The sequence below is a fragment of the Copidosoma floridanum genome, unplaced genomic scaffold (genome assembly GCF_036245765.1).
Source record: "Copidosoma floridanum isolate Cflo_tuat_1 unplaced genomic scaffold, Cflo_Japanese_pri ptg000013l, whole genome shotgun sequence".
NCBI classification, from domain to species: domain Eukaryota; kingdom Metazoa; phylum Arthropoda; class Insecta; order Hymenoptera; family Encyrtidae; genus Copidosoma; species Copidosoma floridanum.
Genome location: NW_028321890.1, coordinates 11,684,845 through 11,702,941, shown reverse-complemented (window position 1 = coordinate 11,702,941; position 18,097 = coordinate 11,684,845). Strand labels below are relative to the sequence as shown.

At 32.3% G+C, this 18,097-nt stretch overlaps 1 protein-coding gene across 1 annotated transcript; it reads left to right on the top strand.

Moving 5' to 3' along the window:
* Positions 1-5,567: 5,567 nt before the first annotated feature.
* Positions 5,568-6,793, top strand: LOC149374842 (uncharacterized). The gene is made up of 3 exons (XM_089590666.1): positions 5,568-5,605; positions 5,885-6,703; positions 6,772-6,793. Exons 1-3 carry the CDS (start codon positions 5,568-5,570, stop codon positions 6,791-6,793), a joined length of 879 nt encoding a protein of 292 aa, XP_089446792.1.
* Positions 6,794-18,097: the final 11,304 nt, after the last annotated feature.

The window sequence follows — 18,097 nt, the reverse complement described above, 5'->3', positions numbered from 1 at the left end:
TTTAATAACATTTGAGTTAAAAGTTTCACTTCTTCCGGGGGTCCTAAGACACACACCTGGTTTTAATTACTAGACCATACAAAACACGCTTTTATTAGTCGAGTTAAACGAGCATAAGCTATTTTTTTTTTTTTTTTTTAATGTATTATTAATTCTAGCGTAACCTAGTAACATTATTTGTAAGTTCACTGAGTTCCCTACACTCATGTGATAATAATTCACACACAGGAGGACGGATGAGTGAATTTGGTTGTGTAAAATGAAAATACACTTATTCGCGTGAAAAAAGAATACGCTTACCTAGGCATAGAAAACTTTACGGAACTGGAAAGAAAGCCTGGGCGAGCTGACAATTTATTTGTCCAAGAAAAGAAAAGACGATGAAGACAGAAAAGTGCTTCTAAGAAAAGACAAAAGAAAGAAATAGTAATTTAAGAGAGAGGGAGATATAAGAAAATTACATATATATTACATATATCTTTTGCACACGCAACGTCGCGAGTATCCTTTCATTTAGCGCAAAGAAAAATCTCTTACCTTAAATATTGCAAGTCTATGGTTATAAACTAAACACGTTGCAGGAAAATATCAATTTAACCAACCGTCGTTTCCCGATCAGCTCACCTTGCTGTAAAAAACAAGCACAATCTCCACTTGCTCTAGTCGCTTCTACACGCTGCTGATTATGAAACCTGAGCGATGGAGATTCAGGTTAAGGCCCGATAAATTAATCACAGAGGTAACAGTGGATGACAACGCTACACGTGCGTGATGCCTCGCACCTTCCCATGAGGCCACTAAGACAAAATAAAGTCACGATATTCTACACTTTTCTTTACTCAAAGAACAGTACAATTTTTGCAATAAATGTTCGTGGTTTCCAGTGTACCCACACATGTGTCCGCAGCAAAAATGTCTCTACTTCTTTGACTAGAAAATCTGTATTGGTCGATAGAAGCGGTCAGTAAGCGCCCCGAGTTGTGTACTGATAAGAGCTTGTGTTATTTTTTTATTTTACTAATAATTAAAGCAGCCAGTAGGCTTCTTCAGTTGTGTAGAGATTAGCGCTTGAGTTATTAATTTATTTTATCAATAATCAAAGCATCTAGTAAGCGCCCTGGGTCGTGTTAGGATTGGCGCTTGTTGATTTAATTAATAAATCTTATCATTTATTCAAACTCATGAGGCTACTTATTGGCCCATTGGGTTGTTGGGTTAAATAGCTTGGGATTAGTTAGATGAGTTATTGTGCATAAAATTGCAACGAGTTATCTGGGGTCTTGCGTCTTTCTCCATGTAGCCAATTTTAATATACTGCAAATGTTTTTGTCACATTTGGTAAGAACCACTGGCTTTCTCCCTCCTCGTATTAGACTTTTGCATTTTTCTCACTAGGATTTGTAGCTATACGTAGGTTCTAGTAACATAAATGCAAAATCATATCCACCTCAGCCATCACTGCCTGTACGGTAAAACAAGATTTTAAATTTCCGTTATGTAGCGCCCTCAAACTTTAACCGTGCCCACTGTTAAATCAAATTGGCGTGAAGTTAAAACTTATACAAAAATGCAAAAATAATTTAAACAAACACAATAACACCTAAGACGTTATTTTAAAACTTGTTAAAAATTTCTAATTAAATAGAATGCGCTGTACCGCGCGAGCTTTTGCTAGGTTTAAAGTCTGTATTATGCTACGAAGAAGTTTAAATGTATTAACGACTATAGCATATATTACGCCAACTTACATAAAATTGTAGAAAACTGCTGTTAATATACAATCTATGATGTTTTGAGCAATGAGGCTTAAATCGTATATATGTGTGCTTATTTGGGCATATTTTTAGAGAAGTTAATTTTTAATTTCTTATTTTTGTCTTACAGAGTCATCAAAGATGGATGAGATTGATGAGGATGAACCAGTGCCAATAGACACTTGCGAACATCCGATTTCATGCATCGAAGTATCCCCTGAATGTATGTATATTATTTTGTTAAAAATTAATGATAAAAGATAACCAACGGTTCTAAAAATTTATGTTGCTTAAGCACAGAAAGTCTTAGTTTATGATTTTAGATTGCTGAAGACGCTTTAAAAACTCGTTATAATAATTGTTTTTTACCTATGTCAGTTTTACATGAAGATATAACATTTTTCAAAGAGTTCCGCAATCAGTTGCCTGCCCTTAGTATCTACGTTTACTACACACACACGCACATTTTTAATTCATTGTAATATAATAATATATTTATTAAAATCATATTGCTTATTTTTGTTGAATTTTTTTTTGCAGCATCTCTGGTCATCAAGTTCATTTGGGAGCCTAAAGAGATCAATAAGGATCAGTGTTGGGAATCGATACTTTGTAACAGTTTTCGAGATCTCTTGCGGTTTGAAGGTATGGTTGAAAAATTTAAATGAATATTATTATTTAACTTATTAATACTTTAATAACTCTATAATATAAGAGATTATTTCTTGAATATAATAGTGTTATTAAAAAATTATCTTTTTATGTATAATTTTATACAATATCATTAACTAGAGTTATTTTTAGTTATTAGGACTTATATTATTATTAGGACTAAAATTTTCACTATTTTGATATGGAATTTTTTAAGATCTATTATAATTAGGGGTATTCTAATTTTCTCAGCTTTCACCATACCAAGTTGAACAACATTTAAAATAAAAGTTTTACTTTTTTCGGGGGTCCTGAGTCCCACACCTGGTTTTAATGACCAGACCATTTAAAACACGTTTTTATTGGTCATGTTAAACGAGCATGAGCTATTTTTTTGTTTTTTTTTTTAATGTAATGTTAATTTTAGCGTAACCTAATAACATTATTTGTAAGTTAACTGAGCTTCCTACACTCATATGATGATAATTCACTAACTGGAAGACGGATGAGTGAATTTGGTTGTGTAAAATAAAAATACACTTATTCGCGTGAAAAAAAACTACGCTTACCTAGGCATAGAAAACTTCACGAAACTGGAGAGAAAGCCTGGGCAAGCTAAACAATTTATTTGTCCGAGAAAAGGGAATACTATGTAGACAGGAAAGTGCTTCTAAGACAAGACAAAAGTAAAAAATAAAGATCTTAGAGAGAGGGAGATATATAAAAATTACATATATACTACATATATCTTTCACACACGCAACGTCGCGAGTATCCTTTTATTTAGCGCAAAGAAAAATCTTTTACCTTAACTATCGCAAGTCTATGGTTATTAACTAAACACGTTGCGAGAAGGTATCGATTAAACCAACCGTCGTTTTCCAATCAGCTCAACACGCTGTAGAAAACGAGCACAATCTCCAATCGCCCTAGTCGCTTCCACACGCCACTAGTTATGAAACCCGAACGATGGAGATTAAGATTAAGGCCCGGTAAATCAATTACAGAGGTCACAGTGGATGACCACGCTACACGTGCGTGATGCCTCGCACCTTCTCATAAGGTCACTAAGACAAAATAAAGTCACAATATTCTACACTTTTCTTCACTCAAAGAACAGTTCAATTTTTGCAATAAATGTTCATGGTTTCCAGTGTACCAACACATGTGTCCGCAGCAAAAGTGTCTCTACTTCCTTGACTAGAAAATCTGAATTGGTCAATAGAAGCGGTCAGTAAGCGCCCCGGGTTGTGTGCTTATAAGCGCTTGTGTTATTAGTTTATTTTGTCAATAATTAAAGCAGCCAGTAGGCTCTCCTAGTTGTGTGGAGATTAGCGCTTGAGTTATTGATTTATTTTATTAATAATCAAAGCATCTAGTAAGCGCCCTGGGTCGTGTAAGGATTAGCGCTTGTTTAGTTAATTAATAAATTTTGTTATTTATTCAAACTCATGAGGCCACTTATTAGCCTAATGGGTTATTGGGTTAAATAGCTTGGGATTAGTTAAATAAGTTATTGTGCATAAAATTGTATTGAGTTATCTGGGGTCTTGCGTCTTTCTTTATGTAGCCAATTTAAATAGACTGCGAAATTTGCCGGTCTCATTTGAAAAGAACCACTGGCTTTCTCTCTCCTCCTATTAAACTTTTGCATTTTTCTTACTAAGATCTGTAGCTATATGTAGGTCCTAGTGACAAAAATGGAAAATTATATCTACCTCAGCCAACACTGCCTGCTCGGTAAAACAAATTTCAAATTTCCGTTACGTAGCGCCCTTTAGCTTTAACCAAGCCCAATGTTTAATCAAATTGTCGTAAAGTTTAAACTTATATAAAAATGCAAAAATGATTCAAACAAACACAATAACATCTAAGACGTTATTTTAAAACTTGTTAAAAATTTCGAATTAAATAGAATGCGCTGTACCGCGCAAGCTTTTGCTAGGTTTAAAGTCTGTATTATGCTACGGAGAAGTTTAAATGTATTTACGACTATAGCATGGATTACGCAGACTTACATAAAATTGTAGAAAACTGCTGTTAATATACAATCTTTGATGTTTTGAGCAATGAGGCTCAAATCGTATATATGTGTGCTTATTGGGGCATATTTATACAGAAGTTAATTTTTAATTTCTTCTTCTGTCTTACAGAGTCATCAAAGATGGATTGGATTGATGAGGATGATTCAGTGCCAATAGATACTTGCGAACATCCGATTTCATGCATCGAAGTATCCCCTGAATGTATGTATATTATTTTGTTAAAAATTAATGATAAAAGATAACCAACGGTTCTAAAAATTTATGTTGCTTAAGCACAGAAAGTCTTAGTTTATGATTTTAGATTGCTGAAGACGCTTTAAAAACTCGTTATAATAATTATATTTGACCTATGTCAGTTTTACATGAAGATATAACATTTTTCAAAGAGTTCCTCAATCAGTTGCCTGATCTTAGTATCTACGTTCACTACACACACACGCACATTTTTGATTTATTGTAATATAATAATATATTTATTAAAATCATGTTGCTTATTTTTGTTGATTTTTTTTTGCAGCATCTATGGTCATTGAGTACATTTGGGAGCCTCAAGAGATCAACAAGGATCAGTGTTGGGAATCAATACTTTGTAATAGTTTTCGAGATCTCTTGCGAATTGAAGGTATGGATGAAAAATTTAAATGAATATTATTATTTGACTTATTATTAAGGTAAATGACCTAATTATGAAACAACGTCCTACTGTATGGAACACTCATGAATTAACTTAATTAAATGAAAAATTTGTCAATCTAGTTTAAAGCAAAAATTATTCCCAAAATTTTAATATTCAGAGTTATGATAAAGAGCGAAAAATATAATTCCGCAAAGTTGCGATAAACAAAAAAAAATTATTCTATATATACCTAGCTTGTATTGGATAAACATCTATCAATTGCAACGAATGGCCGATGACGATGCCTCTTTGAAGAAATTGAATTAATCTCAATTAAATGCGACTTGCTTATACTGTAAATTTATTAACATAGGCATAAGACCTACTCAATCGCTATTGATAGTGGATTTATAATTATCTTGTTTTATTTTACCGTAAGTAGGTATGTTTCACTCATTGGGACAGTAGTTCAAAGTATGTCCGTATACATGAAACGAAAAAATGCGCGTTTCATATTCCGCGGACGTGTGCACAACACTGTATGTCCTATGCTATGGAACAGCACCTGAGTCGCTGTGTTTATAATTAGTAATAGTTAAAAAAGTCTCTACATTTTATTATTGCGCGAAAATTTGTTGTTAAAAGTGAATTACCAGTCAAATACTTTTTATTCATTGGCTGATACTAAGGTAAGCGTATTAAAGAGTTGCAGTAGTGTAAACAAAATTACTAACCTCTAAATCTCTCTTATATTAGTACTTATTGCACACTTATTGCTATAATGCTTGTTTAATTAAATCATTAAATAAAATTTTTAGGTACATTCACACAATAATTATGAAAACTGACGACAAGAGAAAGCAGCACTCATGCAAAAAAAAGTCCCCAAAACAGTCCACAGCCAGTTCAAGTAAAAGTGGTAGAATTCTAAAAAAATCTCTTATTGTGGGAAAGAGCAAAAAGAACAAAGTAAAAAGGATTCAATACACTGAGGATAGAGTTACCAATGCTCTAAAACTGATTGATTCTGGTATTTCCTTGAGAAAAGCAGCTAATGCTTTTGGAGTCCCAGCAGCAACTTTATGGAGGAAAAAACAGAATCCAGATGCTGCAAAAAAAAGGATGGGCCCTAACACTGTGCTATCACGGTCTGGAGAGACGAAAATCGTCGACTGGATTTTTTATAAGGCTGAAAAAGGTTCTCCAGTAACAAAAACAGAGCTTCTTGATTCAGTTGAAAAATATGTAAAGATATTGGGCAGATCAACGCCTTTCATTGATGATCGCCCAAGCCGACACTGGTATGAGAGTTTCATGAAGCGTTATCCTCAAGTTTCTCTCAGGAAACCCCAGCATTTAAGCACGAGCAGAGCAGATGTCACCCAAGAGGATTTGAAAGACTGGTTCAAGGAGCAAGAAATTTACTTAAAAGAAAAAAACTTGATAGATGTCTCTGCAAACAGGATCTTTATTTGCGACGAGACCAATAGGGTGCTGTGTCCTGAGTCAGAGAGAGTCTTGACAAGAAAGGGATCACGAGCAGTTTATGAAATCGTCGAAGGGGAAAAGGAGAGTCTCACTGCTCTTTTTATGTATGCTGCTGATGGTACTCGAGCACCACCAATGATTATGTTTAAGTATAAAGAGGAAGTACCAGACGCTATCGTTGAAAATACTCCCCCATATTGGGGCATTGGCGTTTCAGATTCTGGATGGATGACAACTGAAACTTTTTTTGAATATGTAACCAACGTATTCTATCCATGGTTGCTGAAAAGCAAGATCCAGTTTCCAATCATTATCTACATGGATAATCACTCTTCTCACATTTCAATACCTCTAGTAGCTTTTTGTCGTGATTATTCAATTGAATTGATTGGACTCTTTCCCAATGCTACTCATATTCTGCAGCCTCTGGACATATCATTTTTTCACCCATTTAAAGAAGCCTGGAAAAAAATGGTCCCGAAGTGGAAAATTAAAAAACAAACAAAAAGATTGGACAAAAAATACTTTCCAATCGTTTTGAAAGAAACACTTGACAGCATGAGTGAGGAAGAAAGTGTGGTAATCAGTGAATTTAGAGCATCTGGACTCTACCCACTTAATTTTGAAGCTGTAAATTACAACGTGTTGAACAAAAAGAAGCGACCCAATGAAACTGTAGTTCAACATTCCGACTCATGCAATTTCAACCTACTTGAAGCATTTCAGAAGAGTTTACCAATTGAAACCCTTGCCGAGTTTCACACTGCATATGAAGCTGGATCTTGGACGGGCAACATAGAAAAAAAAGCTATGTTTGAGTATTGTGTGAAGCTTAGTGGAAAACCTTTCGGTACCTAGTCCAAATATTGCTCCATTTTTCGTTTCAGTTCTCTCAAAATTATGTTCTACAAATATTTATATCGAAATCTTTTAATTTTTGTGATGGAATTATTTTCCCCAAAATTTTTTATTTTATTTTATCTCATTAGTTTTAAATAACTACATATTTTTTGTTTGATTTTAATATTTAGGTGAGATTGATAATAAAAGTCGTGTTATTCATAATTTGAATATGCCTAACACTCATCAAGTACCCGAAGATCCTGCATTAATCATCAACACTCCTAATCACCTACCACTACGTACTTCTCCATTACCTATAAATGTTGAGCAATTAATTCATACTGACAGTTTACCTTTGTCGACCGAAAACAGTGACTCAAACGATCAAATAAGAAATCTTTTACAAGATAATAATGTTTTTACGTTGCAACAGTCAGGTATGGTTCAAATCTCTTCAGATGATATTCTTAATGTAGACATTATAAGTAGAGATTTGCCATACTGTAATGAGCAGGACGAATTACAAAGTATAGGTATGGAATCTATAATTATCTGTAAAGAAATATATTTGATTCAAGTGCATAAGAATACCCTACTCATAATATATACGTTGCCTTTATAGGACTTTTTATACAACCTGAAGGCAGTAATATCTTGCAAAATATTGAAAATACACAGAATGTAACAAATAGCAGTAATACTGGAAAGGATCCAGTTGTCCATCCAACTTCAACTCCGAAAAGAATTGATAATGATGCACTAGATCAGGAGAATGCCTTAAGTATTAACAGAGGTGCATCGTATTAGTTTTGCAACGTATTTAAAACTTGAAGAGAAAATTTCCTTTTTATATGTACTTTTATTTTCAGTTGATGGCACTAATAGTATCAGTGATTTTGACTCTGTCTTCACTCTTCCCTTGCAATATTTGCCAAAAAAAAAAAGAGACAAATTAAAAGTATCTGGAAAGCTTAAGTTGCCAGCTGCTGGGACATCTGATCAGTGGTGGAATCAAAAAATGAAAAAACAACAGGATGTCAAGATTAAAGAAGAAAAAATCGAGAATAAAAAAAATTTTCAAGAACAAAAGAAAAAAATTCAGCAAGAAAAAAAGATATTAAATGATAAATTGAAGGAATTGCGAAAACAATCCAAGCTGGAAAGTTTGTAACTTAGTACTATAATATAGGGTGGTTCATTTTTCAGTATTATTGATAGTCAATTTTCGTTATTAATTACTTATAAGTGTTTAAAACTTCTAAAATGTTTCTTTAATACTAAGAATAACAATAAAATACTCTTATATTTTGATACTTGAAGCAATTTATTTGAAATTATTTATATTTCATCTTTTGGGACATTTTGTATCAAAGACTAGGAAATGGCGTCTCAGTGCCGTTTCATACACTGGGTCACTACCTTTATCGAACTTTTTCTATGTTTTAAAAAATTCGTTACATATTTGTTACTGAAAAAAGTTTTTATTTATTTTCTTAGTCTTTTGCACAGGCATTAAAAAAAAAAAAACCAACATTTTAAGCATTTGTATGCCTCAAAAAAATTATAATATCCAAACCATCGTCATCGAGTGTTTCATAATTGGGTCATCTACCTTACTTTAATAACTCCATAATATAAGAGATTATTTTTTTAATATAATAGTGTTATTAGAAAATTATTTTTTTATGTATAATTTTATACAATATTATTAACTAGAGTTATTTTTTATTTCTTTTTTTTTTATAACTCTGTGCAGATGCATTGTAGTGATTTCAAAGAAAAAAGGTGTACCAGTGATGCAGAGTTAAAAAAATCGAAATATTAACATGAAGAGTCGGATTTTGGTGACATGGGGGATAGGTTATATTTAATATTAGTAGGATTCATAGCAATTGAGCCGCAATTTATAATTCTTCTTAATTAAAAGAAAGATTCGGACACCTCTATCTAGACGGAAACACTGAGTAAGTTAATAAAATTATAATACTAATAATATTTAAAGAAGTTATAACTTGTTTCAGCGGTTGGTAACCATTTTATTTTTATGCCTCCTAGTAAATTTTTTTTCTCCGAGAACACGTGTACTTTACCGCATCGAATAGAAATAAGCATAGTTTTAGCCCCCTAGCGAATAAGCCCTAGACAAGAGAACTTCACGCTTGCAGCATGCTACACCAGGTCACCATTTAGCAGCCGTGCGCAATTGTAGAAAAAAGAAATAACAAAAGGGCATGGCCAACATGCATTGGTAACTCATCAGCAAAACTTTTAACTTGACACTCCCTTCCTTTACTGCTTTATTTCGTCCGGTATTGTAATTTTCACCACGAGTAAACACATTTTAATTACGTTTTCGTACTGCGCTTGAAATAACATAACTCTTATACTTCTTAATTTATTTGAATTTATCTTACTTCATAATTTTGTCTCTAAGTACTCGATAGGTTTCTTACAGCAATTGTTTAGTCATAATGTTAACAAAAAATTATTTTGAATGTGTCTGTGCACTGAAAAAAGTGGTGTTAGAAAAAGTGTTACAACTATAATAAAAATTACTATATTTTTTGCAACTTGCAAGTTGGTAGAAAATTAGTGTTTTCCGCACTGATATCAGTGTGGAAAATCGATTTTCCAACATAGTGTGTGACAAAGGTGTGCGGCAAAAGTTTTTTCACACAGTGTGCGGAAAAGGTGTGTGGCAAAGTTTTTGTCACACAGTGTGTGGAAAAAGCGTACGGAAATGGTATTGCCACACACCGGAAAAAATTTTGCGACACACTGGTAATTAAAATTCATACCTATTTTGTACCTATTTTCCTCACACATTGCGAAAAAACTCGTACGCATCTCATGCGGAATGATTTTCCGCTCTCATGTGATAGACTGGCACTCGTGGCTGGTGACAGTATCTCGTACCTTGCGATCACACTCGTGCTGCGCACTCGTGTGCTAAACTGGTACTCATTCCCGTCAACTCCTGCCACTCGTGCGAGTCAATCACGACTCGTGCGGGAAATCGTCTCTTCCGCACTTGTTACCCAAATAACTATTATAGGTAAGCTGAGATATATTCACCATATTATAAAACATGCTATGCTATGTAGTAAAACCAGATCATAATAGAATTTGCTATTCAACATAGTAATTTCTACTTTGTTTAGAAATAAGAAAAAAATAAATAGTTATTATATATATACACAGGGACAGTACATGTAACTATCAGAAAATTAAATTATATACATATATGTATATATAAGTTATATGTACATAGATATTTTTTCACAGAGTACAAATTTATATCAATTTTATATACAATTTAATTAGTAAAAAAAAATTTTCTGTGACTAGGAGTTGAACATTCATCCTTCGGCTTCCGAATCAAGCTCTGCAACCACTAGACCACGGAACATTATGTCCACGCGCGTATAGATAAAGTACATGTGGGAACGTGTACTGTTTATCAAACACATATATAAGTTAAAAATCAAAGGGTTTCCTGTGAACCACAGTGTTGACAATAGATAATTAGTCGATTCAGTATTGATTGTCTGCACGTATCAATTTTTTACCTTATAAATCAAAAAATTTGATTTTCTTAATATTTAAATCCGTATAAACTCAAATTTAAACCACTGTATAGGTGTGTATACCTCTAGACATTATACAACATTACTTTTAAACATCGTTATTTTTTACTATACTGAATAGCAATTTAGCGGAATGACAAATTTTACTGTGTCACATAACAAATTTTATTTCTGAATGTGGGACTGTTCAAAACGATAAAAAAAAAATTTAATATGTTTTATAGCAAAAATTATATCATCACAATTTTTACTATGTTGGACATAGTAATTTTTATTATACTGTAGAATAATTTTTGTACATCTACTGCATCATAAAAATTGTTTAAAACATAATAAAAATGATTTTAAACGTAATAACTTGCGTCATCAGGTGAGTATGTCGAAGCTTTCCCGAAAAATATAGTAATTTTTAATAAACTTATAATACTTTTTTTAACACCACTTTTCTCAGTGTAGGACTTTTTTCCTTCCTTGATTCACACATTACGTGATCAAATTTTCGTACACTACTGACATATTGATGTCTCACACAGAAATTATATTACGACTAATTGAGCTCTGACAAAGAGAAGCACAGATAATTAAGTAATACGAAAATAATACATAGTAAGGGCTTCTCACAAACGATAGTGCAGTTTATAAAGGCTGACAAAAACTTACCTAATTACTTGTACTTTGTTGAATACAATTGTACATAGCAAGACTATAAGAAAGAAAATTACAGTCCGTGTATAAATGAATGTTGAAATATTTTAAATATACATGTCGATCATTTTCCAACGTTATATTAATCAAGAAAAACTTTTATCATTTGTGTCGTAAAGTTTGGATGAACATAAACTCAACTTAAGTCGAATACTTTAGCAAAAAGTGAGGCATTTTTTCATTATCTATGTTTAGCTAACGTTCAGACAAACATAAAATTTTGCTAAAGTTTAGAGAAACTTTAAAAGTTTTTTTAAGGATCGTTAAACCGAAGTAGAGCAGGCTATGTAATTTTTCAGATGCATAACATAACATTTAGCGCTCTATGTTGTGGGGAGAACTGTTAACTTAGTTCCCTAATTTGTTTATACCCAATAGAGACCATACAAAAAATAAAACATGTATTTCATTACAACACTGTTTCATCAGCCCCGACGAAAACGCATAAGATTCACGAGCAATAACATAAACAAGCGGAATTCATATCATAAAAGCCTTATTAATACCTTACTCTCCCCTCACTTACTGCATCTCTCTTCTCTTTTATAACTTCCTGTCCACTTAAAATTCAACACTCACACATAAGAATGCATACTCACAATGAATTTAGTCAATTTTATCGAGACGATTGTTTGTCTTTAACGGCCTATGGTTCCACTTGTATCTGCCAGATCACGTTTATTCTCTAAGCATCATTCTCTCTCTTGCCTCTTTCTCTCACTCTCTTTCTCTCTTTTTTTGTTAGGTTAATGAATATTAATTGATTTGGCTCAACGGCCACGAATATTTTGGTCAAACAACCTTGACTATTATAGTTTTGTGCATAATTGCTGTAAATCTCTATACAGTAGTACTCGCTTTCGGCTTACAACATGTAGTTTTCGTGCTCACAGCGGTTTTTACCGCCGTAGCAGTAACGACACAAGGTCACTATAGTAAGCAACTAAATTACAAAAAAATTGGATAATATATATTTTCAATTTATAAAGCCTATTCATGATTGCCTATACCAGTGCTGCGCACTTCTAACAATTCGTAGAATGCCGACGAAAAGAAGAATAATGTATCTTGAGCTGACAAAGACTATCATGATCTATTTCTTGCTCTTAAAAAGTAACATAATTTGTGACGAACTAATTGTATTTTAGCACGATGCGCCATAAAAATTGATATAAATTATTATGGTTAAATTAACTAACAATTTACCAAGTTTACGTAAAATTTTTAGAGCGACTAATGGACTTTAAACAAACCCATAGGATCGGAGGTCCCAGTCAATGAAAGGTTCTCAACAAAATATCTGTTAAAAATTTCATTTCTAATCAAGGTTAGTAAAACAAGTGTTGCAGTAGAGTAAAGACATAACAAATTTGATAGAAACGATTGTATGTAAATGACACGTACCTACACAATACTCGCGGTAATAGCAGCCGTCAACATGTATAACCTCCTGTGATTTTCAGACAGAAGAGGTTTTTCTATATTTAAAAACCTTTGTGAATATTATTGTATACACACATGTGTTGTTTGAGCCGATTGTAACAGTGCAACCATTGAGCCACTTGTATTCATCCTACTCCACAGAAAAAGTACCGTTTTCTCCCATACAATTGTATGTAAGCTACCGTCCTTTTTGAATTGTTAGTGCATTACATTTATTTTAAAGACATTACCATATCCATGTCCACGATGCGTGGTTCATTTTTTTAAGATAGAACTAGTGAGATTACGGTAGATATGGTAGAGATAAAAATAGTAGAGATAGCAAAGAGGAGTAAGACTTACTCTGTATACGTCTGCAATTTATGTAAGGATACTGAAATACTAATATTCCCAGGACATACTATACAAGAGAAAAAGCCAACTTCTCCCGATTCTGGCTACGCAAAGGCCACACGTCCGCACATTTTTTATTAAGATCACATACCCTGATTGATATCAACATTTTCTATCTTTTTTTTGTATTTTATTAATAAGAAACTATAGTTAATTAACATTAAGTATTCCTTTAAATTCAAGGCCTACCGACTTTTAAAAAATCTGCTATGTATTCCTTAAATGTATCCTTCTAAATATTTTTTAACGATTGATAAGCACTTCAAGTTTTCCTCAGTGGTTGAAAAACTATTAAACTATTTCTCAAGTAATAAGAAATCCTCAAAATTTATCTCAATCATCAAGGAACCTTGAGCTTTTCCGTTATCCAGAACCTCTCGGAATATTTATAAACGATTGAGAAATACTCGGAGTATTTATATGTGATCGAGGAATCCTCCGAGTACTTTGTCAACAAATGAGAGATCCTCTCATTATTTTCAACGATAATCAATAACTCTGAACATACCTTAACGATTGAGAAACCTTGAAAATAACTTCTTGGCGATTGAGCAACTCCTAATGTTTTTAGAACATAAGTAAGCACTCTGAGTATTATTTGACGATCGAGAAATTATCAAAGGATTTCTTAAGGTTCGAAAAACTCTTAGAGTATTTATTGATGATCAAGGATTCCTCACTGTAACTTTTTTAAAGTCAAGAAGCCCTCTAAATAATTTTGAAAAATCGAGAAATCTTTTGATTATTTCTCTACGGTCGAAAAAATCTTTAAATTTATTAAGACCATCGATATGCACTTATAGTATTTCTCAACATTTGAAAAACCCGCAATGTGGTCCTTGCTGATCAAGAAACTTTCTTAATTATTTTGTAGCATGAATAATTACTCTGAGTACTATTTGACGATTGAGGGACCATTAAAGTACGCCACGATGATTCAGGGAACATTAAAGTATTTCTTGACGAACGAAGAACCCTCTAAGTACATGTCAACAATCGAGAAACCCTCTATGTATTTTTCAACGATTGATAAGCATTATACGTTTTCCTCGATATTCGAGAAACCATAAAAGTATTTCTCGATAATTGAGGAGCGCTCCGCAAACTCTTAAACTTTTAAACAGTAAAGAAACTTTTACAATACTTTGTAACGATTAAGAAGGGTTCCGAATATTTTGCAATAATCAAGGACGTATTCGACTATTCCTCGACAATCAAAAAACCATATAAGTATTTGTTGAGCTTTGATGAGCACTTTGAGTTTGACAATTCAAAAACCTGCTGGGTTTTCCTTGATGTTTCAGAAACAGTCTGAGTTGGACAAGATTTAAATATCCAACGGGAGATAAGCGGACGCTTTTTTTATTAAGTTGTTGGAAAATATTTTTAAATGTTATAACAACCGAAAAAACTCATGGAGTTAATGCGGCTGATGTAGGTCCCTTAGCTGAACTAGCTTTAATATAAGATAGTTTTTAATGAAAACTAATAAGATGTATATTTTTACGATTAAAGCATCTTTTTTTTGTACGTTAAAAAAACAAAATAATTTCATAGCCTTCATACAGCTAATGCTAGTCCTCTCAATAACTTGAGACCTGTCGTTATACTACTTCTAAGACCAGTTTGAGATTTTCTTTAGGACCAGATTTATACTTATTATAAAGCCTCATTTTTTGACTATTTTTAGCATTGGTTTAAAATTAGTTTCAAGATCGGTTCTAAAATAAGTTTTTAGACGTGTTTCAAGAGTAGTTTTAAGACTATTTTAATGTCTTGTTGTTAGATTTCTCTAGAGAAAATTTTTGAAAGTAGTTGCAAGACGTGTTTTGAGATGAATTTTGTGATTTGTTTCGAGACCAGTTTTTAGATTATCCCAAGGCTTGTTGTAAGATAACTTTTGAGATTAGTTTAAAGATCCAGTTTTTGATAAGTTTTAAATCAAGTTTCGAGATTTAAAAAAAAACAAATATCCATAAATTATTAGACCAGTTTTAGGACCAGATCTTAGGCTAGTTTCTAGACCTGTTTTTACATAAGTTTTAAAATTTATTCTTATGTTAGTGTCAGGCCTTGTTTTAAAATTATTTGTAAGACCAATTTTAAGTGTCATTATATGGCTTGTTTGAAGATTATTTTAGACAGGAATTCTGAAATCAGTTTTGGGATCTGTTTTCAAATCTGTTTTTAGACTATTTATGGGATGAGTTTTGAAATCCTTTATACAGCAGTTTCAATTTAAGTTTTAAGATGAGTTTTTATACCCATTCTCACACAGTTTTGATATTTTCAGCCAAATTTTCAGATGAGATTTAGGATAAGCTTAAGTATCATTTTCAAGATCAGATTTTGAAGTAGTTGCCCTGTATTATAATCATTTGGAGTTCTGTCGTTAAATTACTTTTAAAACTATAGGTTTGACATAAGTTTTGAGACCTGCTGTTAAATCAGGATTTATATTAGTTGTGGAATTTATTGTAAGATTAATTCAAGGATCAGTTTAAAAATATTTGTTAGGCTATTCTTAAAAAAAAATACGACAGAGCCTCGATGTGCCGTCAGGCCGCAATTTTAGCACTCCTAATAACTAAATAATTTAACAGGTGATATCTTTTTTGAGAGAGTATGATGCAATTGCTCGTAGCATGCTGTTTTATAGCTGTCAGTTTTACGTGTAAAGGCAGATCTACCACAACAACGACCCTCACATGACCGTTAATAAGAGTCATTAAGTCGTGCGGAAGCACGACAAGGAAAGTTTGAGAAAGCAGAAGAAATCTTGGTTACTGCACTATTTGCTTCAGATTTGCACACTCGAAGTTTCAAATACCAAAAAAAAGTATCTTTACAGGTATGCCTCATGTATTATTGTATCATTTAGACTTTTTATTTCCATTCAACAACATTAGCGACACGAATAGGCTAAAAATTCGTTAGAACATCAAAAATAGTACCTGTAATTCTCAAAATACTCAAATTCGTTTCCGAAATTTTTTCTGGCTCAGCCCGTACGAAAAGTGATCTCATCGTTCAGTTAGCTACAAGCCAAATTTTTCCTGTGCATAAGTGGGATAGGCATGCTTTTAAAAAAAAGTAGAGCTACCAACAGTGTGATATCGTATACAAGTATTTCCTTATTTAACAGTTGATACTAGTATACAACGTTGATATTTCTCAGTGGCTAAGATGGTAGGGCACTTGCTTCTTGCCTGAAGGGCTTGGGTGCGAAACTCCACTCTGTCACTTTCTCCTGGGTAACTCTGTGATGTTTGTCATATATTCTTATTACTAAGCTATCATATAAATAGACTACTGATATGTATTATTTTAACCTGGCATGCAGATTTGCAGATAATAGTAGAGAACAACAACGCCTTAGAAAAGGGGGGCTGGGTGGATGACTCTCTTATAGTAAAATCTAAAATTGTCTCACCAATAATACACATAATCAAATATAATCGAAGTCTTGTATATGTATGTGTATACCCACAACCATTAGGCAAAGCCAGACACGATGTGGTATAGCTAAGATAGGTCACTTACATGGTGGAAAATTTAAAATGATGCATGAAAATTACAATACCTTGAATACATCAATGTCCTATTATTTTTATCCTAAACTTCGTGCATCTTAAACGTGAACACCTTTACTTTAGTATCTAAAGTAAGACCTGTAATTAATAAATTTTCAGCAATAAATTAAATAATTTTTTAGTAATAGTTTTGTTTTTTTACTCGTACCATTACTTTGGTTTTCGTAATTGGTAAATACGCACTAGCTGTAGAAAGAGTTCAATTTTTATACCAAATATATTGTACAAATAATCAATAACGGACAATCCAAAAAAAATTAGAATTTTGTACCTTAGCACTTAGATCTTTTTAAGTATTTGGTTGATTAATAAAGTTTATTAAAAAAATTACTATTTTTTTAAAAAAAGAAATATTGCCAGTAAACTTCACCGGTTTCTTTAATTTATAAAACCTAAATTTTGCGACATAATTTGGAGCTTAAGAAGAGAAATAAGTTGACGGATGATTGCAACATAATTTTATTTTTCATTTCTTTTTATCGTGTGCCATAGGTAAAAAAAGCCATCAAGAAATTTACCGATTTATACCTTGGTTAATAAAACAGGTGTGTAATGCATACTTAATAGAATCAACATAATGTGATTGATAAAACAAAAAACTCTAATTTTTTCTAGAGTGCCCCAGATAACGAGCAGTTAATTTTAGCCTCATTTAATTCAGTGATTTAGGTAGTTTATAATTATACGTTACTAATTAATGTTTTAAAAGTAGATAAATGAGAAATCATCTAATAAAAAAAAAGTTTAAAGTAACTTGTACATCGTTTTTACGGGTTGTGTACGTATTTTCATAATAAATAATTATTTGCTCTAAAAATTACTTGGTTATTGAATAACTGTAATTTGGAATGTTTTATTAAATGTCATTTATACCAAAATAAAAAAAAAATAAAAAAAATAAACAAAAAAATAAATGCTACTTAAATAAATGTCACATCTAGAATTTTTGATGAGTACAATTATATTTTACATACATAAA